Source organism: Squalius cephalus (genome assembly GCF_949319135.1).
Source record: "Squalius cephalus genome assembly, chromosome: 11".
Lineage (NCBI taxonomy): Eukaryota > Metazoa > Chordata > Actinopteri > Cypriniformes > Leuciscidae > Squalius > Squalius cephalus.
Window position 1 is genome coordinate 10,731,465 of NC_137132.1, and position 23,827 is coordinate 10,755,291.

At 38.5% G+C, this 23,827-nt stretch overlaps 1 protein-coding gene across 2 annotated transcripts in view; it reads left to right on the forward strand.

Moving 5' to 3' along the window:
- The window catches only part of prkd2 (protein kinase D2), a 40,970-nt gene extending 17,787 nt beyond the window's left edge, over positions 1 to 23,183 (forward strand). For both annotated transcript variants that reach the window (XM_079885074.1, XM_079885075.1), the window contains exons 2-18: positions 8,641 to 8,779; positions 10,064 to 10,195; positions 10,372 to 10,568; positions 11,087 to 11,270; positions 11,684 to 11,752; positions 11,911 to 12,073; positions 13,567 to 13,678; positions 14,779 to 14,856; positions 15,194 to 15,506; positions 16,383 to 16,435; positions 16,526 to 16,598; positions 16,850 to 16,956; positions 17,171 to 17,332; positions 19,218 to 19,316; positions 19,480 to 19,747; positions 20,042 to 20,127; positions 21,157 to 23,183. In XM_079885074.1, the coding sequence (XP_079741200.1) occupies positions 8,641 to 8,779; positions 10,064 to 10,195; positions 10,372 to 10,568; positions 11,087 to 11,270; positions 11,684 to 11,752; positions 11,911 to 12,073; positions 13,567 to 13,678; positions 14,779 to 14,856; positions 15,194 to 15,506; positions 16,383 to 16,435; positions 16,526 to 16,598; positions 16,850 to 16,956; positions 17,171 to 17,332; positions 19,218 to 19,316; positions 19,480 to 19,747; positions 20,042 to 20,127; positions 21,157 to 21,378 (2,457 nt within the window). In that variant the 3' untranslated portion in view covers positions 21,379 to 23,183. The remainder of the gene's footprint in view (positions 1 to 8,640; positions 8,780 to 10,063; positions 10,196 to 10,371; positions 10,569 to 11,086; positions 11,271 to 11,683; positions 11,753 to 11,910; positions 12,074 to 13,566; positions 13,679 to 14,778; positions 14,857 to 15,193; positions 15,507 to 16,382; positions 16,436 to 16,525; positions 16,599 to 16,849; positions 16,957 to 17,170; positions 17,333 to 19,217; positions 19,317 to 19,479; positions 19,748 to 20,041; positions 20,128 to 21,156) is intronic.
- Positions 23,184 to 23,827: the final 644 nt, after the last annotated feature.

The following is a 23,827-nucleotide window of genomic DNA, read 5'->3' on the forward strand; positions in this document are numbered from 1 at the left end:
GAGAAGAGAAGAGAAGAGAAGAGAAGAGAAGAGAAGAGAAGAGAAGAGAAGAGAAGAGAAGAGAAGAGAAGAGAAGAGGGCAAATGTTTCCATAATTCATCTGAATCATAATGGGCGCAGCCGCCCGAGACCATGTGGGAAACACAATCCTAGTCAACACAAAGCACCCATAGAAACACTGCGCTGTCTCCAAGCAAAGCCCAGGGAATGGCAGATATGATTGCACCAGCATCTATTGTCTGTGCCACTGTGCAAACATGCGTAAGAACAATTGAGGATACATATGTAGCCGAGCGATTTGTGGCCGATAGTTTGGCCTTAGGTCCAAACTGTAAAATCCCACAGTGGTCTGGAAAAACATAATATTTGCCACCAGTTTAATTGGCTAATAAAAGTAGCATTGGGTTAGTACATAGTAGCAAGCCGCAAGTGCTTGTTGTAGTTAAAGCATGCAGGCAGTTGAATAATGCACATCTTATTTGAGTGTATTGTTTTAGACCATCAATGTTCTTATTAAATTGACTATGTATGTACAGCAATAGTGATTATTGCACATGAAAAAAGAGATGCTAAAATTAAGATGTTTACATGCAACCTAGGCTCATTGGAAAAAGTGCCTCTACCAACATATACCTATACTTTCAAATCAATGCAGTAAAACACCATCAACTTTTGCTCCTTTACACACAAATTATGATATCAGGAGCAGATTATCAATAAATAAAGACTTATTTTAATATGGTTTATGACCTCATAACCAGAGTGCGTAGTGCATGTAAACTAATGAACTTTTAGCGCCACTAACCGGGCATTTAATTTCCAAACTGCCACCATATGCCACACAATTTTTGCCAGATACACGTTCATCTGTTTCAGATAAAACTGACTGAACGGGATTTTAGTGCCATTCACTGGACATTTCACTTTGAAAGTGTTCTGAAACTTGACAGAAGCAATGTAATATAATTTTGCAGAAATGCTTCACCAATAAACTTGGGTTGTTTGTTTACTTAGAAAAACCTCTTTAATCCCATTTCTATGCTGTTTTCCATTTCTAAGATTATTTGTCAAGAAATTTAATTTTGTCACTATTTTTCCCCCTATTCATTTGAATTTTCAAATGCATCAGTTCTGTTTGTTACTGCTCTTTTTATATACCAATTGTAAGCTACTCAATATATTGTTGTTAATGCACTTAAAGCCCATTCTCTATTCCGATGCTTCCAGCTACCAGTGACTTATGCATGACATATGTGCCATATGTATAAATGTGTAAATATTATAATCAAAATGTATTTCTAAAAGTAATAAATATTAGTTATTCCACAAACGTAACCCTGAAAAAAATGTAGCCTATTGTACATTTCAGCACATGGATGTTTTCCTTTATTTCTTGCCATGTGCCTCAACAAATCTTGCTAGTATATTTTATATATTAGATTCCACCAACCTTCCAAATACAGTAGCCTAATTGTTTCTTTCTCCAAAGTGTTCATTGTAGCAGCCCACACCATCAGCAAATCAGATTTAGAGCTTGTATTTTTTTGTGTTAAATATGCAGAAGTCAGTCAGTGAACAAGCTGAAGCCATTCTGAGAATGTAACAGTTTTATTCTATAGTTCTATAATGGGACATAGCCTAAATAATCGTTTGACTCATCAACCACTAAAGCAGATATAATATGTGAAGCAGCTTCATTAATGGCAGACAAGTTCTGCAGACAAATTCTGAACAACCTTTGCCCATTTCAGCAAGAGCGGTACGGTTTTTGCTTGAGGCCGCCTGCTGCTGTCAAGCTTGTTTAGAGGCTGGTTAGAAGTTGCGGTAGCATGCCGGGTGTGGACTATAATCTTTGGCAGCAGCTCAAGCCTCTGGAAATAGACAATATGGAGGGTTGTTGACTTTCTTGTGGAAGCTTCAGGCAGAGGGAGGGAGAATTTTGGGCGGAAGGCTGGGACCTTGGTCCATCTCTTCCTCTAAATGAGGTGGAGGTTAACCACATGTGCTCTGAAAGGAACACATGGGAATCCTAATTCTGGCAGTCAAAAAAACAGGAACTGGGTGGAAAGGTGTTGTTTGGGGTTTGGAGTGTAGTGATTCTCTATACTCTTTCTCTTTCTTTTTGTCTCAGTTTGTTTCTTCCTGTCTTCCGCAACTGCGGGGAGCTTTGAAGCTCTCTGATGTCGTATCTGGGTTTTGTTTTCTCACATCCCTCGTTCTTGTTTTGTAAATTATTTTTCCATGCTTGTATCACAACATCAACATGATCCCCTGCCGGATTGTACATCGTTCATTAGCATGTCAGTGATTGGAAAGTCCCACTAAAACTCCACCTTGGATGCAAGACAAGCGCACCGATTCTGGTTGAACCTTAAACCTGGTTTTACTTATTTACAGGATTCTTTACGCATGAATGCATTTTTGTGTGTTGGTTAAGCTGCAATCACACTAGACTAGTATACAAAATGTCTGCGGACGCTGCAAGGTCGTAATGTGACTTAGGCCTTGTCCACACTAATACGTTTTCATTTGAAAACGCAACTTTTTCTCTCCGTTCTGTCCACACTGAAACAGCGTTTTAATGAAAACAAAGCTTTTTGAAAATGCTCTCCAAAGTGGATACATTTAAAAAGCCTGTTTTCGCATTGTAGTGTGGACTGTCAAAACGGAGGTATTTAAAAACGATGAAGTTTAGTCATGACGCATATTGTATCAATATATATATTCATGTTTATACCAGTATTGTGCCTGTTATGTGCTATTCACTTTCACACTGTTCCTAAAATATGTGACTTGCACACTCTTCATATACATGAGAGCATGTGTTGCATTTTAGGGGGAATCAGAATGCCATACTGACTGGACGAGAGGAGGAACTGGGGATGGAGGAGGGTAATGAGCTCCTGAGAGACGCGATAGCTGCTGATAATACTGAAGGAGCTTATATATGTATACAGTGATAGGCTTCTTATTCCTATAGGTAGACGTGGATCAGCTGAGAGTCACTGATGCGAGCTTGACTAACGTGACCTGCCAGAACTGACGATACGCTTAATTTCTGTTAGGAACGCTATCGTCAAATACGATTGATAAATAGCATACATTTAGGATTGGCTGTATGGTTTTGTTCTGGGCAATAAGCCCCAAAACAAAACCATATGCCAATATCCCCCAAACACAAACTGACAGCGAAAATATGGTTTTATATATATATATATATATATATATATTTTATACACACTACCCCCAACACGACTGATGCTGTTTTAATGGTTAATACATCCTGATGTTAGTGGCATATGTTGAGTACTATAGATCAAATCTTATGGGGGAAGCATCACCCCAAACTGGAGCAAGCTTGTGGAGCAAGCCACATTGCAACAGCGTGTTGCTGTAGCCAATTTAACAGTTTAACAGTATAACAAGCATGTTGTATAATCGCAGAACTATTGCTAAAACTAGTGTAGTTTGGCATGGGAAGCATACACCCTACAGCAATAGCTCTGACTAGTGGCAACAAAATCTGATACAACAAGCATGTTATGACCATAGGACTAGTATTAAAACTAGTGTAGTCCGGTCAGGGAAGCATACACCCTGTGCTCTGAGTCATATGCAGTGCGCTGCTAAGCAATGAAGTACTGTGTGCTTCCTCATTCATGAAAATAATTTCTGCTCTCATCGTACTGAATTCCATTGGTTGTGGAGGTGAAGATGACGTCTGCCATGATTCCACACTCATTCACGGGATCATCATGCTACGCTGTTATTAGTGTTGAAGGACAAACCTCTGCGGTGAACAAACCTAAAGTGTATTTTGCACAATATGCTACCAATAATCTAGATAAGCTTTAGCCACCATGTGCTACCTTTAACACAGCATGTTGCAGTAATCGGATTGAAAAAAAAAAAAAAGCTCATTGTTTATTCTGTGCAACCAGATAAGGCTAAAACAACGTTTTGATTACCACAGCATGCCGCTTAGTACAGTATGCTCAATATAATACTAGAAGCCTAAATAATGAGCATATATAACATTTGCATCAGCAACCAGTACAGTGCTGATAGCAATGTCGCTGAAACAACGACAAGCATTTTGCTGATACCTGGATAATCTCAGCATATCATGTGACAATGACACCAGATATAAGTCTACAACACAGCCATGTTCCAAATAACGACTGGGCTAAATAACCTTAAAACAGCAATGTTTCCAATAGCAACTAGCAGCTTTTAGAGCAGTGGTTCTCAAACTTTTTTGGTCGCGCCCCCCTTTAAACTTTTAAAACAAATCTGAGCATGTTTCCAATAGCAACCAGATAAGCACAAGCATGTTTCCAGTAGCTACCAAATAGCCTTAAAGGGTTAGTTCACCCAAAAATGAAAATTCTTTCAGTAATTACTCACCCTCATGTTGTTCCAACCGCGTAAGACCTTCGTTCATCTTCGGAACATAAATTAAGATATTTTTGATTAAATCTGAGAGCTGGATCACTCCTCGATAGGCTGCTAGGTGACCGAAACTTGCTGGCCCAGAAAAGTTATTAAAGAGATCGTTAATATAGTCCAAGTGACTACAGTGGCTTAATCTTAAGTATATCAAGCGACGAGAATACTTTTTGTGCGCAAAAACAAACAAAAATAACGACTTTATTCCACTATTCATTTCCTTCTCTCTGGGCCTCTAGTTGGTTCACGTAGTGTTTTTGCGTACCGCGTCTGTGTTACACGTCACCACGTAGGCTCACAATTGGCCGAAGCTGGTCATGTGTGTGATGCGTGATGACGTGCAACACAGACGCGCAGCGCAAAAACACTACGAGGCCCAGAGAGAAGGAAATGAATAGTGGAATAAAGTCGTTATTTTTGTTTGTTTTTGCGCACAAAAAGTATTCTCGTCGCTTGATATACTTAAGATTAAGCCACTGTAGTCACTTGGACTATATTAACGATCTCTTTAATAACTTTTCTGGGCCAGCAAGTTTCGGTCACCTAGCAGCCTATCGAGGAGTGATCCAGCTCTCAGATTTAATCAAAAATATCTTAATTTATGTTCCGAAGATGAACGAAGGTCTTACGGGGTTGGAACAACATGAGGGTGAGTAATTACTGACAGAATTTTCATTTTTGGGTGAACTAACCCTTTAAGAACAAGCATGTTTCAATAACAACAGATAGCCTTTAGAGCAATCATATTTCCAATACACTATAGGTTTAAGAACGCCATGTTTCCAAGAACTAGATAGACCAAGCGTGTCCGATACCAGACGTAATCAACGCTGAACTGACTCAACTGAATAGTGACTGTTTACTATGTCTTTTTAGAGCTGTGCCACAGCAGAAATTATTCCGTTTGCACCATGAATTGTTATTTCCTAACTAACTATCATCGCAAGCTGATTGAATCTGTGCTGCAAAACGACTAGATAAGCCCAAGCAACACGGATAGCATTAGCAACAAGTATGTTGCCAATACCCTGATAGCTTTTAGCAATGAGCATTAAAAAGGAACTTAGCTTAGCTTTGTTAAGACTTTAAGAGATGAATGGAGAGTGAATCACATTTTGTCATTCAATGAGCTCCTGAGAAACGCGATGGCTGCTGATAATACTGAAGGAGCTTATATACGTATACAGTGATAGGCGTCGTATTCCTATAGGTAGACGTGCATCGGCTGAGAGTCAGCTGATGCGAGCTTGACTAACGTGACCTGCCAGAACTGACGCTACGCTTAATTTTAAAGGCAGCAATATACAGTAGTCAACATTTTAAGTGGATCAAAAAAGTTCAAAGTTGTCCTAAGACAAGAAAGGTATTGTTCAAAATTCATGTATAACTTTGAATGAAGGTTTTGATCCACAAATGTTAACTACTGTACTTAATCAAAGAATGACCCGGTGTGACGTTTTCATGAAAAAAAATAAGGCCAAAACGACATTCGTTTGGAGTTCTTTCTGTGAGATCGAAACGTTCCTGAAAAGTTGTTCCAGCTGGTAAACACCTTTGACCTACCATTGGTCTGTGGTGATTTTTGTAATAGATAGGTGTGGTTCTGAGGCTCCGCCTTCTTTGACATGGAAATCTTCTGTGGTTCATTTCTTCTGTTCAGTCCGTCGAGGTTAGATGCGAGTAAAAACATGAACACACTGGAGAGCTGCTTTTTTAATTTAATAGAAATTGAAGTTCTATTGAAATTCTTATTGAAAGAGACATGGACACTGTTTTTTCATGTTTGATAGAGTAAATCTGCTTATTATAAATCAATCTATGTTATAAAGTTGTATATAAATCAACGTGACATGACTTAACTGGAGAACAGTGCAGAGCTCATGAAAACATACCCACATCACTATGATCAGATGCTTTCTTTACTGCTGTTTTCTCACTGCTGTCTTTTTTGTTGTCTGTGAATCGAGTTTACCACTTAAACTTTGAAATGCCGCAAATTTCCATGAGCTTGTATTTTCTGTCTCCCACATTCGCATGCGAATGAATAGAAGTCAATGGAATGATATCATCCATGGATATCATCCATTATTCCATGTTCCGCAGTGGAAAATCCCATTGACTTTCTCCAGTCGCACATCCACAAAGACACAAGGAGAGGGCCCTTCATTTAGGCTGCTGTTGTGATGGCTTCTAGCTCACTGACTTGTATGACATGCAATGAATGGGACATTATAAAATATTCAGGAGATCTGCTCCAACGATAAGGCCCTATGCATTTGACTGACATTATCAACCCCACGTCCCACACTCCTTTGACCTGCGGTATGGGGCAGCTATATCTTTTTTCATTCTTGTTGTTCCTTCATCCTTTATATGTAACACTGCACCTATGTCATGCTATTGACTCTGCCCAGCTTTCTCATTTCGAAGTCGGTCCAAGTTGGCTTGTTCAGGTAGCTAATCTTCTCTTGCCAGGTAGTTGCTTGGTGCCAATTGGGATTGCACTCTACAATGATTGGCAGGCGACGGCTGTAATGCAGAAGTGCTCGGGTATCACACCCGACTGGCTCTCAGGCTTATATTTTAGCACGGTCACAGCTGTCAGCCCAAAATGAAAGGCAACCAACTGAATCCACAATGCCAGATCACATGCTAATTAGCCCAAATGGGTTCTGCATTGGAATCCCCCTGCAAGATCTTCATCAAAGAGCTGTTCTTCTGCTGCTCTACATGCCTGGTGATCAAAAGGCTTTGGATGTATATTATTTTTGTTGGTTTAATGTTTATGGTTTTGAAAATGCTCCAAGCTGCGATTGAAAGTCCTTAAAGGGTTCAAGTCATACATTTTTGATCAGTTTCTTTTTTTGTTTTCAGTTGAGGCCCATTAATAATGTTAGTCAAGGTTTTCATGCCCTAAAATCATTGGTAGTGTAGGCTAATATTAGATTACCGTTTTCATCCTCTCGCTGACCAAAGTAAACTTTGTCTTTGCATATATAATGAGATACAAAGTTTTACGGGCTATTGGTTTTCTGTCGGATTCAGTAGGTTTGTAGAAAACTGTTCTTCAATAACAGCCTCTTTGCAAAGGTTTGATTGTGACACATTGTGACACAAAACAAAACACATTTTGATGCACTCTTAATGGCGTGATTTTTGGTCCACCCCAAAATAAAAATTTTGTCATCATTTACTTTCCCCCTTACACCCCCCATTTTTGATTGGCCATTGGGCTAGGTTTGTTCCGCAGACCTGGCAACCCTGATTGGGCCCCATTGACTTTAATTGTATGGACTGCACAGACATTCTTTAAAATATCTTCTTTCATGTTCCACAAAAGGATTGGAACAACATATGGTGAGTAAATGATGACAGAATTTATATGTTTGGACAAAATCGATGACTAGAATGTTTAATGGCAAAGGCAAGAAACCGCACAATGTTTGGCAAATGAATATGTTCGTTATCATTAGTGTAATACTGACTTAAAAAAGTTATACTACTTCTGGTGTTAATGAATAATAGTAGGCTATATATCCTGTTGCCTCCTTATTACAATACTTCACTATGAATAAATGACCCACATGTATGAACAGACATTTTTCACATAAATTTTGACTGTCATAAGTTAAAGGAAAATTACATATTTATTAATTAATACAAGCTCCTAAAACAACATGAAACCTCTAAATCCGTTCAGAAAAATTACGGCAGCTCTCGACTCAGCAGAGCTACAAAAATTAAAAGCTCTTCTCTGCAACAACAGGAAATCTTCAAAAATGCAGCTGGCAGAAGCAAAAAACAACCCCCCCCCCCCCACACACACACACACTCACACTCACACACACCTCTTGACGTGAAACACTTGCACAAATAAGAGAGGAGTTCCCTGGTGGGTACAACTGCAAAAGTGCCACCCATTTTACACCATCGGGAACCTTTGCAGATGGCTCTTCAGTAACATGATGACCACCATTCCCAGTAACTGACTCCAAAATGCTGGATTCGCCATGTTTGACCATGAGCCAAAAATCTATGAAGGATGTTGTGGTTGTGTTGAGCTGCTGTAGTGCAGTGACGGTTGCTGACAACAGGAAAAGAGAAATATTACATCAGTGGAGTGCAGTGGATATGTATATGCACCATAAATGACGCTAATCAATTTATCCCGCTTTCTTTTGTTTTGTCCAGTTTCCTGAATGTGGCTTTTATGGGATTTATGACAAGATCCTCCTCTTCAAGCACGACACCAGCAGCAATAACATCCTGCAGCTGGTCAAGGCAGTGTCGGATATCCAGGAGGGGGACCTGGTCGAGGTTGTTCTGTCCGGTGGGTCATAGAGTTAACCAGTAGCTCAAAAGGCCTTCAAATTTGCTGTAACAAAGCTAATAAAAGTCATTCATTATCAAGATTTGATGATTTCTGGGACATGAGCGACTGTTGGCCTTTTTTAATTTCCCATTAATGTAATTTGACTGAATCTGATTCCCATTATCATACTTATTAAAATTTAATGATTTTTTTTTCCCCCCAATGATTGACCAATAATGATGATAATAATAATGTGTCATAATACAGTTGGCCAGGTCATGTTTGTAAATGAGAAGTGGTTCTCAAACAGTTTACCTGGATAAATAAAGGTTAAAAAAAATTATAATAATAATAAAAATATAAGGAGAACCTAAAATAATACTAAAATGACTAAACCTTAAATATAAATTAAAGCTACCTAAAAATAAAAATAAATTTTTAAATGAAAACTGAAATATGAAAATCAAGGCTAATTTAAAATACCAATAAATGTTATAATATGATATAAATAATAAAAAATTAAAAAAAAACAATAATAATGAGAATTAACTCAAAAGTAAAAAAACTCCTTTTCTTTATGCCGAATACTGCGTGTTTTATTCAATTTTAAGATGAAAATTGACCACAGTCACACAAAATGTGTTTTTTTATTGTAAGATTTTCCCATACAGAGCAACACATAGGGATGTTATTATGCTGTGACAAATGGAAACTGATTTTCAAGGAAGCACCAGAACATGAATCCACAGGCTCTGTATTCTTGTTTGTGTTTGTGAGTCATTTTAATATCAAAGCACCTTTCAAAGACACAGTAGTGAACAGATTTAAATGACATAGAGTAATTTACTCAAATTTGGCACATTTTTCTATAATGTTAAAATGGCTGTAAAGTCAATAGTCAAAATCTGAATGATAGCTTTTGTCACTGCATTGAAGGAATAGATCTGACCTGACTAGATCATATCAAAGTCCCATTCAGCCAGTTTTGATTGTTTGTCTGGTAGAGAAACTCACACAAGCTCCTGTTATTTGTGAGCCTGATGTCCGAGAGCCAAAGTGGATGATCAATTGTAATCAGCATTGAAATGTGAAAGGATGAGGATGTTGAAAGAATAGATTTGATAGAGCTGTATCTCTGACTCCAACTCACATGGCTTCAGACCAGGGCTGGATTTACCTCGTATCGTGACATAGGCAAAAGAAAATTCACATTGTGCTTAAACAAGGTTTGAATGACATTTGAGCTATTAGCATTGATGTTTCCTGATCTAATTTTTTTCTATTTTGTTGCTTATTCCGCAGCTGCTGCCACATTTGAGGACTTCCAGATTCGTCCGCACGCATTAAACGTGCACTCGTATCGCGCTCCGGCATTCTGCGATCACTGCGGCGAGATGCTTTTCGGCCTGGTGCGCCAAGGACTCAAATGCGATGGTGGGGACTGGTCATACTTGTGTTCATTCAACCATAGCTAAATTTGTGAGCTGTCATGTGATTTTATCTAGCCTATTTCCCATGACCTAACTTGCTCACTTTTAAATCCTTCAAATATGGACATAAGCATGACATAAGTGTCCATTTTTTTGCCCTCTCACTGTCTCCCCCTGCAGGCTGTGGATTGAATTACCACAAACGCTGTGCCTTTAGCATTCCCAATAACTGCAGCGGGGCGAGGAAGCGGCGGCTGTCCACCACGTCCCTCACCAGCAGTCAGTCCCTGCGTCTGTCCACCTCAGAGTCCCTCAGCAGCATCAACAGCAGCGTGACGTCTGAGGATGCCAGCCTCATACGATCGCACACCCAGATGGTACAGGACACACAAACACTCGGTTTCAGGATTCCACTAAATTTAAATCAAGAAACATACTGTACGTTTTTTAATAAAAACAGCAGTTGTTGAGGGCACAAATAATAAAAAAAAAATAACCGCTCTGGATGAAGCATCTGCTAAATGAATACATTTAAAAAGTGCACATCTTGATTTCAAGTGTATTTTTTTAATAAAAATGTAGCGCTGTACTTCAGAATTGTTGAATTTTCAGATAATAATTATATGTACAGTACATCTATATATATATATATATATAGTTGCTTTGGATGAAGCATGTATATATATATATATATATATATATATGTGTGTGTGTGTGTGTGTGTGTATATATCACATATATATATATATATATATATATATATATATATATATATACAGTACACACACACACACACATATTTACATATATAAATACTTGTTAAAATAACTTTAATAACAATATAAATATGTATTATGAAATCTGATTTGTAAATATAATGTTGGTCTCTCTCCAGCCCCGCACCCCCAGTGAGGCCAGGCGCTTTTACACCGGGCGGCCCGTCCACCTGGACAAGATCCTCATGACTAAAGTGAAGGTCCCGCACACATTTGCCGTTCACTCATACACGCGCCCCACTGTGTGTCAGTACTGCAAGAAACTGCTGAGAGGACTCTTCCGCCAGGGACTCCAGTGCAAAGGTTTGACAGTCTCGCTCAATACATCACCCTGACTTAAAAAAAAAAACTAACAAAAAAACATTGCCCTGACTTTACAAATTGGTAATACAGAACAGTTAGGAATACCATCTGTTTATGATCTATTATTGAATTCCTCATTTTCCTGCATATTGACCCATGCTGATATTGTACCAATGAGTTGTGACTATTTCACAATATTACTGTTTTTTTACTGTTTTTAGTTTGTAATACATAAACTCAGTCTAGAGAGACGAACATTACACATAAATATTTGACTGCCCACAATTAGTAAATCCAAAGAAGTTAATTTAAAAGTAGCATATTATGTTAATTGAAAATCTTAATTGCTAATATTTATATTTGATACAATTTTTATTTGATTTTGCTAATAACACTTGTTTTATTTCTTTTAGACTGCAAGTTCAACTGCCACAAGCGATGTGCATACAAGGTCCCAAATGACTGTTTGGGAGAGACTCTTGGTAATGAGTGTGAGAGAAACATTGTTGACATGATGGACATTAACACATTTGGCATATTTGCACTGTTGCTTCTGCAAACATGTTATTATTGTTTGTCACTTCATTATGCTTGTGTGTGACTTTTTTTTTTACCTCTTTCCTCTCTGTCTTTCTCTCAGACATATTAAGTCCAAGCACAGACACGGAGGTGCCGATGGACTACAGTAATGAGTATTCTGACACTGACAAGTCTTCTATGATGGACGACTCAGACGAGGCCTGTAGTATCCCCGGGTCTTTCTCCCCAGACAGCGGCCAGGATGGAGCAAGTGGAGACCAGAGGTAGTTAGACAGGTTTTAGACACACATAGACAAAAATACAACTTTAAGGTCTGTTCATAATAAACAAAACAGAGTGTCTATTTACACCAAGTACAAATAGCTCACCTTGTTGGCAGAGGCTATTTACACTAATCCACCCACCAATGTCGGGTTGAGCCAGACAAAATGAAAAAAGAAACCAATCTGATAACAGGAGCAGTAGCATGGAGAGAAAGTGGCCGCTCACGTTGCGTCAAACATGTGGTAAACAGTGGCCGCACCGCTTTCTCATTCTTTCCAAAGCGCTCGGGAGATGGGGCTCCCCATGATGAGGAAGTTTCAGCAATGTCCAGCAGCGAAAATCCCTTGCAGTAGCTCTGCTACTAAATTTATTTCTGGAGAAGAGAAATAAAACAGCTGTTCCTCCATCTTGGAGCAAATCTACATTTAAAATAACAAACTTTAAAGACTAGGCATGTGAACGGCCCCGTAGGCGGCTGGCATTAGCTTGACCAACCCAAGTTCAAATCTCTTTTTCCTAACTCATTCTTCTCCCTTTTCCCATCGCCTATCAGCTCGGAAGAGTTCATTTTAAATAAAAATGAAGACAATAAAGTGGCTAATGGGCGTTTAATAGTGAGAATAAAGTGTTTAACGGGTATTTAAATCTTTCCACGGCATTGGTGGGATTTTCCGTCATTTGAGACAACGCTTCCCCGCCATTGACAGAATTTTCTGGCTTTGCGTGTTTTCACTGTTATATGGTAGGGGGCGCTATTATGCATTTTATGAAAGAGACCAGAATCTTCAGATCAAAACAAAGGCAAAAAACGAAACGAGATAAAAGCATTGCTTATGCATGTTGTATTCTTTGATTATTCTTTTGTTCAAAATGTTGGATTTTTTAATGAAACGTACCCACATTCAAGTGTTGATAAAAAGGAATGCATGCATGAAGCTAGAATACAATGGTACCTTGTTGTTTAAAAGATATATAAAAAATATATTGCATGTTCAGATATGCATACAACTAAATATTCTGGGGGCCATTACATTTTTGTTAAAATTATCAAAAAATGCGGGCGGGCAACTTAAAAGAAAAGAAACGCTGACAGGGAAATTTAATAGGCCAGACCTATAATTGAAATTGGACTATAAATACGGCTTATGCAAATCTTACACACCAAAAATGTGTAGGCTAATCATGAAAAGGTCAATTTAAAATGAGATATAGCATCTCTATGGAGCCCTTCGCTTCGAGTGTGAAAATTCGAACAGCAACTACTATTATTTTGTCTTATAGTGTAGGATACATTTTTAGATTTCCCTCTGAGAAAAAAAACTGATGACCTATAAGATATAAGCTTTTCGCAAACTGTTCACTGGCAATTCATGCTGCTTTGTTGTGTCTCTCTTTATTCAGCATACAATTGCCTGCGTACCTCTATTGGATGCCTGTCACACAGACCTCATGAATGTGTGTCCTGACTGTCTGCTGTCTTGTCTCTCTCCAGTGCTAATATTCCTCTGATGAGAGTAGTGCAGTCCATCAGGCAGACCACACGTCGCTCCAGCACGGCCATCAAGGAAGGCTGGATGGTGCAATACAGCAACAAGGACACACTGGTACTTCATCTCACTGCTAGCTGACCTGAAAGGGACAGTTGACCCAAAAATTAACATTATTCACTCTCATGTCGTTCCAAATCCATATGACTTTTTTCTTTCTTTCCGTGGAACCCAATTGGTGATCTTTTGAAGAACATCTTATCTTTATTTAACAATAGATCTGTGCCACTTCAAAATAAAATGCAGATCTCAACTATCGATGTATTAATTAAAAATGAAAACTGTAAATAAATAAATCACTTCTCAAATTTACAAATAAATTATGAACTTAATACTTAAATATTTATTTAATTGTCTAATATGATTTTCAGTGCATCATTGATTCATTTGCATCATTGATGCATGTAGATTCATTGATTCACTTTTGCCAAATGCGTGTCTAAAGGTTTTTTTAAATGCAATTTTAATATTGCCTTTAAAATCAGCCGTTAATGTGTTCTTTATTTTTATTACTTTTAACTGATATTTTAAAGATGATCTACATTAATATGAAACCCCCAGTCCATATCACTTTAATTATTTGAAAAATAGTGACAAGTATATTCTAGGTTTGGAACGATAAAGGATGAGTAAATGAATACATTTTTGTGTGAACTATTCTAGAGTTTTCTCTCTAGTCTTTACACTGTCCTTACCTCTCTACCAAACATCGCTATTGATATTTCTTTCTGCGTTCTGCCTCAATCTGCACTATAATATCAGCAAATCTTCAGCTTTTAAATCACTGCCTATTCTTGGTGCACCCTGCTGGATTACTATTGGAGTGGGTATTGATTTGTAAGAATGAATAGCCATAAATGTCATTCATAGTGTGCTTGGTGCTTTTAGACGAGTATTTCCACAAAGAATGGATGTTCTCTTTCAAAAATTGGCTAGACATTGATATATTGACCTGTTCTTGGCCTCCTGTGTAGCATTTTACTCCTCCAGCCTTTTCTTTCTAACTTTCCTCTTGGTGTTTCTCTTGCATCCTCCTTTTCTCTTCAGCTCTGTTTACCCTTCGCTTTCTTCCTCCTGTCTGCTGGGGTGAAGCTGAACCCCAGCACCAACTCCTTGTTGACCTATGACCTTTGACTTCTCACTCCACCCTCCAACAGAGGAAGAGACACTACTGGCGCCTGGACTGCAAATGCATCATCCTATTTCAAAACGACACCACCAACAAGTACTACAAGGTAGAATCTCTATTTATGGGTTAATGAATGTTTATACACACTGTGAGCTAAATTGCACATGAAGAAGGTGTTAATGCGGATGTGGAAATGCCACATTACATTATGCATAATGCATTCACAATGACAGATGAAGCATGAATATTCTTGGTTCATGAAATAATTTATTATGAATGGTTTTCACAAGCTGTTTGGTCATCGAGGTGACTACACATGTTGAATTACCTGGTTTGATGTATCATTTCAGTTAATTATTGTAGATCCTGTTGTGAAATTAACCTCTGTGCACATTGTCTGAATGATTGAGTGTCTAATTTGCCTCTTTCGTCTGCTTCTGCAGGAGATCCCGCTCTCAGAGATCCTGGAGGTACGCCCGGCACGTGATTTCTCTCTCGTACCTGCCGGCACCAGCCCCCATTGCTTTGAGATTATGACAGGTACCATGATCTACTTCGTTGGTGAGGACCCCAACACCACCCCGTCCCCGTCATCCAGCGAGTCTGGCCTACCCATCTCCTTCACCCCCTGCAGCGTTGCACCCAATAGCGGGGTGGGACGAGAGTTTGCCAAAGGCTGGGAGACTGCTATACGTCAAGCCCTCATGCCAGTCATCTTCCAAGACAACCCTCCAGCAGAAGGTCACACCCCTCACCGTGAGTGAAAAGTGTGATAGCACATACATAATCATGAATCCCGTGCACAATAGGGGGAATGTCAGTGTATGATACCTTAACAAAAAAATTGGTTATGTGGAGGATTTAGATGTAGTTCAGTAGTATGATGCAATTTTTTTATTTGGACTATTTAGAAATACATGAAAAATGTTGTTCATACAACAAACTGCATTAATCGAAATTATCAATGGTAATTATTGTAGAGCTTAGTCAAAAATTTCTTGGTGGTTTAACTGAACATGTGCCATTAAAAGGATGAAATTCTCGAAAAAAAAAAGAATTTTGCGTAATAGTATGGATAAATGTTATTTTAAAATAATAAGCAATGAAACTTAAATTTATTTTTAAATCAGATAAATATATATTGATCTTTTTTTTTTTTTTTTTAAGATTTATTTTTGGCTTTATTGTCATAGAATAGTATAGAGTGGACAGGAAGCGAGGCGGGATGGGATTTTGAAAGGTATATATATATATATATATATATATATATATATATATATATATATATATATGCATTGAAATATATATATGCAACTATGCATTGAAAATGCATAGTTAGTTCATGTCAAATACATTATCCTAAAAAAAATCATTGTAAAAGTCTGATATTTGTTTAAAAAAAAAAAAAAAAAAATTTTTTTACTTGAATGTTTTTAAATTTAAGTCATAAAAAATTATATAAACATTTTTCAAAAACGTTTCATACCAACATGAAGATTACATTTCTAAGAACTTGGCATATAAATGTTCATTTATTAAATGTATCATCCTTGAAACGTTATTGTCCTTTATACGAGTATAATACTGAGATTATAAAGCAAGGCTAATTTGTTTAATCTTTTTGATTTTCAGGGCAGGCATCAGTCAGCATATCTGTGTCTAACAGCCAGATTCAGGAGAACGTGGTGAGTGAGAGAACGTGGTGATGACAAAGATGATTGTGATTATGATAATGATAACTATTAAGATAATAATGATGATAATGTACCCAACAGGACATTGGAATGGTGTACCAGATCTTTGCTGATGAGGTTTTAGGTTCTGGACAATTTGGCGTGGTATATGGAGGTATGTCCATGACTTCAAACTAGACTATTTCATTTGGATGTTGCTGTGCAGGTACTTAGGTATAATTGGTGGTTGCCAGGGTGTTCAAAACCCCCAAAACTTTATGATATTTTATGATCCCTCATCCCAAGTATGAGCTCTAGCCTTTTACAGTCTATGGCTCTAGCAAGCACCACTAATGATATGCAAGAATGGATATTTACAAAAGATGCTTCATATACAAATCATTATCATTTTCCCAACCCACACAGGAAAACACAGGAAATCTGGTCGGGATGTAGCCGTGAAAGTAATCGACAAGCTTCGGTTCCCCACCAAGCAGGAGAGCCAACTGAGGAATGAAGTAGCCATACTGCAGGTGACCAGCAGGGGGCGATAGAGAATCAATGATCTCATCACTCATGGAACTGTGCGGCTAATGAGTGCCTTTGTATTGACCTGAATGATAACAAACATGCTGTGTGGCCTCTGATTGTGAGGACACCTAACATGAGGTCATGAATGCAAATAAGCGACAACAATGTGAGTCACTTAAACTCATCTCTTTATCTTGTCCTTTCTTTCTCTTTCAGAGCCTGCGACACTTGGGTATAGTGAATCTCGAGTGCATGTTTGAGACACCCGAGAAGGTGTTTGTGGTAATGGAAAAACTTCATGGTGACATGCTTGAGATGATTTTATCGAGTGAGAAAGGACGACTTCCTGAGAGACTCACCAAGTTTCTAATCACGCAGGTCAGCATATAACATGCTTCTGAGGGCAGTTCACACCAAGAATGTTAACTATAACTATAAAGTTTTAATAATCATTCTAAAGGGCAAAAACAATAAATATAAAGATAACTAAATTAGCGTCTAAAATGAACACACATTATCATTCTGTTTATCCTAAGCAGGTGCTGCAGTTTTGTCGTCTGCCGCTTTAAATGCTTGAGCTCTTTAAAGCAGGATGGATTCTGATTGGCTTGTTAATGTTTCCAATGATATTGTTTCTTTGTGTCTTTATTATTATAGTTGTAGCGTGGACTCTGCTATTCTCACAGCATTAAAGGGATAGTTCACTTTGAAATTAAATTTTGGTATGTTTTAGCTTACCTAAAGGGCATCCAAGATGTAGGTGTCTTTTTTTCCGCAGTAGTTTCAATTTTGATATTTTTAGGTCAAACCGTTCTTGTCTGTCAGTCATATAATGCAGGTCTGTGGTCACTGTCTCAAAGAGCATGCACAGAGTCCAAATTAAAACAATTCCCCATCGTCCAAATTAAACAATTCCCCATCGTAAGTACACATTGATGGCCTAAGACACGAAACGAGCGGTTTGTGTGAGAAAACGAACAGTATTTATATCGTTTTTACCTTTTGTAGACAGCCACGTCCGAGTGATCTGAAGGCGCGGGCGCTTCCTATTGTGTGACGTGTGCGCAGACTGGTGCATAGATATATATACACTAGATGTCGCCTCGTTCCAATGAACTGCCGTAGCCAAGGCTGCATCTATTGTATATATATCTATGCACCAGTCTGCGCACACGTCACAAAATAGGAAGCGCCCGCGCCTTCAGATCACTCGGACGTGGCTGTCTATAAAAGGTAAAAACTATATAAATACTGTGCGTTTTCTCACACAAACCGCTCGTTTCGTGTCTTAGGCCATCAATGTGTACTTACGATGGGGAATTGTTTAATTTGGACGATGGGGAATTGTTTAATTTGGACTGTGCATGCTCTTTGAGACAGTGACCACAGGCCTGCATTATTTGACTGACAGACAAGAACGGTTTGACCTAAAAATATCAAAATTGAAACTACTGCAGAAAAAAAGACACCTACATCTTGGATGCCCTTGAGGTAAGCTAAAACATACCAAAATTTAATTTCAAAGTGAACTATACCTTTAAGGCTTGTTCACACCAAATATGATCACTGTAACTATAAAAATATTACAATAAATATTAAAGGCAGGGTAGGTGATTTGTTCCAGAAAAGGTTTTTGTTAGGCAGGTTAAAAGTCTCTTCACATCCTGATAGCTAGGTGGTCTAAATATATTTATATGTATATATATCTTCTGTGGAAGGTGTAGGATCCATCAAATGTTCGTCCAATGATAATGAAATGCTAAGATTTCCTACCTGCCTGTCAACTTATGTATTTTCATAAAACCCTGCTCACGCAGACATCACACATCCTCAGCGCGTTTCATGCTATGCAGAGTTAGACAGACGTCAGTCACCAAGTGCCGCAACTGAAACAGCAGCCACCTTTTACAGTTCCTCCTGAACCAAAACAACAAGCTTATGCTGCGTTCACTCCATAACTACTGTCATTTGGAAGAGATGGAAACCTGTGACGTTATACGAATTTATGCTCGAATGATCGTTTTAATTTTAATGAGAATAGCACCACAGCTATAATGATAACAACACAGAGGAATTATAAATTTGGATCACTTTCAGAACATTTTTTTTTCCCCCAGCTGATGAACAATAAATTAGACTTTAAACAGCTCAAGCATTTAAATCCCAGGTGGCAAAGCTGCAGTGCATGCTTGTATAGTTATCGTTCTTGGTTATGATGATTGTCTTTTTTTTTTTTTTTTTTGCACCAATATCTTCTCTCTAGATTTTGGCTGCTCTGAGGCACCTTCACTTCAAAAACATAGTGCACTGCGACCTCAAACCTGAGAACGTGCTATTGGCATCAGCGGATCCTTTCCCACAGGTCAGAGAATTCACCAAGTGCATTTTTAACATGTCAACGCCCCGATGGAGATGCATGGGAAACAAACTAAAGCACTTTTTTTCTATATTGCATAATGCAAGGTTTCATTTCTCCTTTGTTGACTCTTGTGACACTTCTTCCCACCCATACTGCATATACATAGGTGAAACTTTGTGACTTTGGTTTTGCTCGCATCATTGGAGAGAAGTCTTTCCGCCGTTCTGTCGTGGGCACGCCGGCTTACTTGGCCCCTGAGGTGCTCCTGAACCAGGGATACAATCGCTCTCTGGACATGTGGTCTGTTGGTGTGATCATGTATGTGAGCCTGAGTGGAACGTTCCCTTTCAATGAGGATGAAGACATCAATGATCAGATCCACAATGCCGCCTTCATGTACCCACCTAACCCGTGGAAACAGATCTCTCCTGAAGGTACACTTACAATATTAAAACCAAATAAATACGAGCTCCTCATTTGTCATACAATATAATGTCAGTTCAAATTAAGAATAAAAGCAGATGAAAAGTTAATAGAGCTGAATAGAGAGCATTTGGCGTGGCTATTCCAGGAAATTTACTTCATAGAAACAAAAAGAAATTCGATGCATTAAAAGCAAGGCTGATGGTTGAGTCGCTCCATCCACCTTTGATTTTCTGTCCGCTGCTGTAAATCATTTAGCTCCAATCAATGCAGATTTTGTTTGTGTGATCTCTGTATCTCTATAGCTATCGACCTCATCAATAACCTGCTCCAAGTGAAGATGAGAAAACGCTACAGTGTGGACAAGAGTCTGAGCCATTCCTATCTGCAGGTAATGCCTATATCAGACCCACATCCATGCTATTAATGGCTCTTTATTGGAAAATGTGCCAAATATAGCTTTCAGGGAATATTGTGTCTTTTGTGTATAAGTCTTTGTGCTCTTAAAAAAGAAAAAAGAAATGAAAAAATACCTTTTGCCTATATCAAGAGGTCAAATGAACTTTTACATGTGCTGTTATATTTTATCATTATTTTATATGAGGTTTGGAATTTTTTCAGCCCTGTTGCTAAAATTTAAGATGCGTCTTAATACAGTTTTAAAAAAAACTAGCTTCATTCTTTTTTGGCTATAAACAAGAACAAGAAAAACATCTGATTACATTTGAATGTTTTAATGTTTTAACACAGTTTAAAGTTACTGATAAAAAAAAAAAGGTTTGAAGGTAACATGGTTACAGATTAAGGCATCACTCTATCTACTCTTGTAGATAAATATGAGACCAAATGTTGGGTTTCATTTGTCAAATATATATGAATTAAATCAATATTTCCCATAAATTACAGAATTATTACTATTGTTGCTATGGACAATTGTCATTTTTCAGAAATACATCTCTGATGATTGTAGTGACCAATCAAGATCAAGTATTCCAGAGAGAGAGCCATGTGAAATATTATATTATATTATATCGTATAACATTATATTATATTATATTACTGTAATAATCTTAAATATAAATGATTCAAGGATAAGGAGACAAGGAGAAGGCTATTATATTCACACAAATAATTGAAAATAGGTTCGTAATTATGTTAAAGGCAGGAGAAAAGACAAATGTGAAAAACAACCTCTGAGATGACAAAATGTAAGTATGGATTTGCTGTAAAAGAGAGTTTTATGTTTGAAGGAGCAAATTACATTATCGACAAATAAATCCCCTAAGTAAAGCACTTTTAGACACCGCAAAACAAAATGGATCATCATTAGCAGTGGCGTCCTTCTGTCTACAATGATTTGCTCTCTCTCTCTCTCTCTCTTTCTCTCTCAACCTCCCACCGCCCCTGTCCACTCTTTCAGGATTACCAGGCCTGGTTGGACCTCCGAGAGCTGGAGTCAAAGCTTGGGGAGCGTTACATAACCCACGAGAGCGATGACAGCCGCTGGCAGCAGTACGCCCATAATCACACGCTGCCCTACCCCCCTCACCTGGTGCCCCCGCCACCTGCGTCCGACGACGACGAGGAGGGTGCCGAGGACGCTGATATGCAGGGGCTGACAGAGCGTGTCAGCATCCTTTGAAGAAGAGACCGAGGTGACGGACGAGAGGAATGAAGAGAACCTGCCAGAACTTTAGCGACTTTTAGTGCACCACGAGCGTAGGATGGAGGTAGTTATGTAGCCCTCTGTAAGAAAGCGTAGCTTCGTGTGTCTTTGGTGGCCAACTGCAGGCCCTCTGAACTCTGAACTCCGAACTCCTTCAGCCAGAGGACTGGCGATGACTTGTTTCTGAGATGCACATATTAAGGTCGAAAAATAACTGATCCCGGCATAGACGCAAAGTCGAACTGTAAAACGTAATTTTTTAAAGAATCGATACGTCAGCCAATCTGTTTTAATTTGGCTGGTTTTGGGTTTGCCTCACGCAATTTGACGTCTTTCTTAAGGTGCGGTCACATTTGCCACTGTGATGCATCATATTATGGTGGTTAAGCAGTGAGGCACGTTGTTTATTGGGAAATGCACCCCTGTATGTTGGAGCGCTGCCCATGAGGCTATCGGCTCTGACGACACATTGCTACACTATTGACAACAGACAATGGACCTTTTTTCGCTTATGACCGCACATTTTCAAGATCTTGTTTATAAAAGTTTAAGTCAACACAGTATTTGAAAACTCAACACTTGTTGGAGGACGTTGCGAGACGTGACACAATGGCCAGAGGCTTTCCTCTGAATGTGTATTTTCTGACAGCGGTGCTTTGAATGCGAAGAATTATGAGATGTTTTTATGGTCTAAACTATCTTAAGGTGCGGTTACATTTAAAGACGCTCTTCAAAATGACGTGGGTCATTTCATTAGGTATCCGAGTGATTGGGAGTTTCGGAGATTTCACACGTTTAAAGGTTGTATCAGTGATTTCAGGCCCAGACATAAATGATCACATTCATCTAATCTTTCCTAACGATCCGCTAGCTGCCCGCCGCATTAAGCATGCCGTCAAAAAACCGCATCTCTGTAGGCAGCCTAGGCTCTGAGATCTGCACACAAAAACAGTTGGTTTCACCACCACTCAAAACCAAAATGCTATGACGGCTGCACGCGAAAACCTCACAACACCCGCCCCTGTCGGTGATACATCTGCTATTAAAAATAAACATTGGACCTTTTTGCCACAAAATGTCACCCACAACTTAACAACTAAAGTGCAGCACACAGTTAGCGTGATAAAAAATGAGTCCGTCAACCTCACTTATCAACTAGTCAACTATCGTGAACCATATGTAGTTCATCATACACGGCATACTGACATCAAGCTATGAATCCCCATGTCTGACGTTGTGATAGCGTTCAAGAGAAATGTATTAGTCATGATACGAAATGCCGAGATAAATACCTATCTAATTTAGTGGTTGGATTTTTTTTTTTTTTTCGGTTTTGTATCCTGTGACTTTTAGTTTCAGATCCCCTTTTTTTTACATATTACTGAGAATAAATATATTACTGGTGTTTTCCAGTATCTTTTCGTCGGTTTGGCCTGCAGGTGCGGGTGACGTCCCCTCTGAGAATGGACGTCATCTTATGAGGACTGATAAGGGCTGCCATCCAGCCTTATTACAAAGACAATGAGTGCACTAAGACTACCTAGACTGTTCTCAGATCAGCAACTGATCTTCACTAGTGGAGCTGTACTGAGGGTGTATTATTACTCCTAACTGACCCTAGACCTGAGCATTAGGCTGCATGTCACTGAGAATTAGGTTTGCTTGAAACTTCTTGCTATGAAGGACTGTTTTGTACACATGTAACCTTAGAAATTATGTAGTTTGTGGAAGGGAATGTCGGAGCATTTCCAGCAGATATAATAAACATGGTGATACATAAATCTGTTTAAATGAATCTTCTTGAATCGTGATGTTTGAGTCGTGTTGAATTCTTTCTTTTTTTATCCGCTTTTCCTGATTGATTCTCAGAAGGGCAGAATGATGAACATAAAAATACATGGAGAACTTGTTCAATACGGTTTATGCTTTATTGACAGCATCTGTTGACAGAAAATAATTTCAGCTTGTTCCTCATTTTTTAAAAAGGAAAAATGTTTGAGTTCCACTTACAATGGAGAAAGGCATTCCAGGGGGTTTCAAATATTCATTCTTATACCACAAGTATATTCATTATTTTACACTAAAGTGCAAGTGTTTGTGCTGTAAAGCTGTCTGAATCATCTGTTTAAAGTGCCCCAATTATGCTGTTTAATTAAAGGTTCCTAATTTTGAATTGGAGGTCTCCAACAATAGGTTTACATGCATCCAATGTAGTCACAAAACACACCGACCCCAAACGTTTGAACGATAGTATAGATGTTTTAAAAGGTGCTGAATGAAACTTTACAGTACTTTAATGTGGTCACATACACTTACTATACAAATTAACTATTTAAACGTCCATATCGATCAAATTTGGTATTAGCGTTTAACCTCTTTATAAGTTAAAGCTCAAACTAATATTCTTGAAACAGAACATTATATT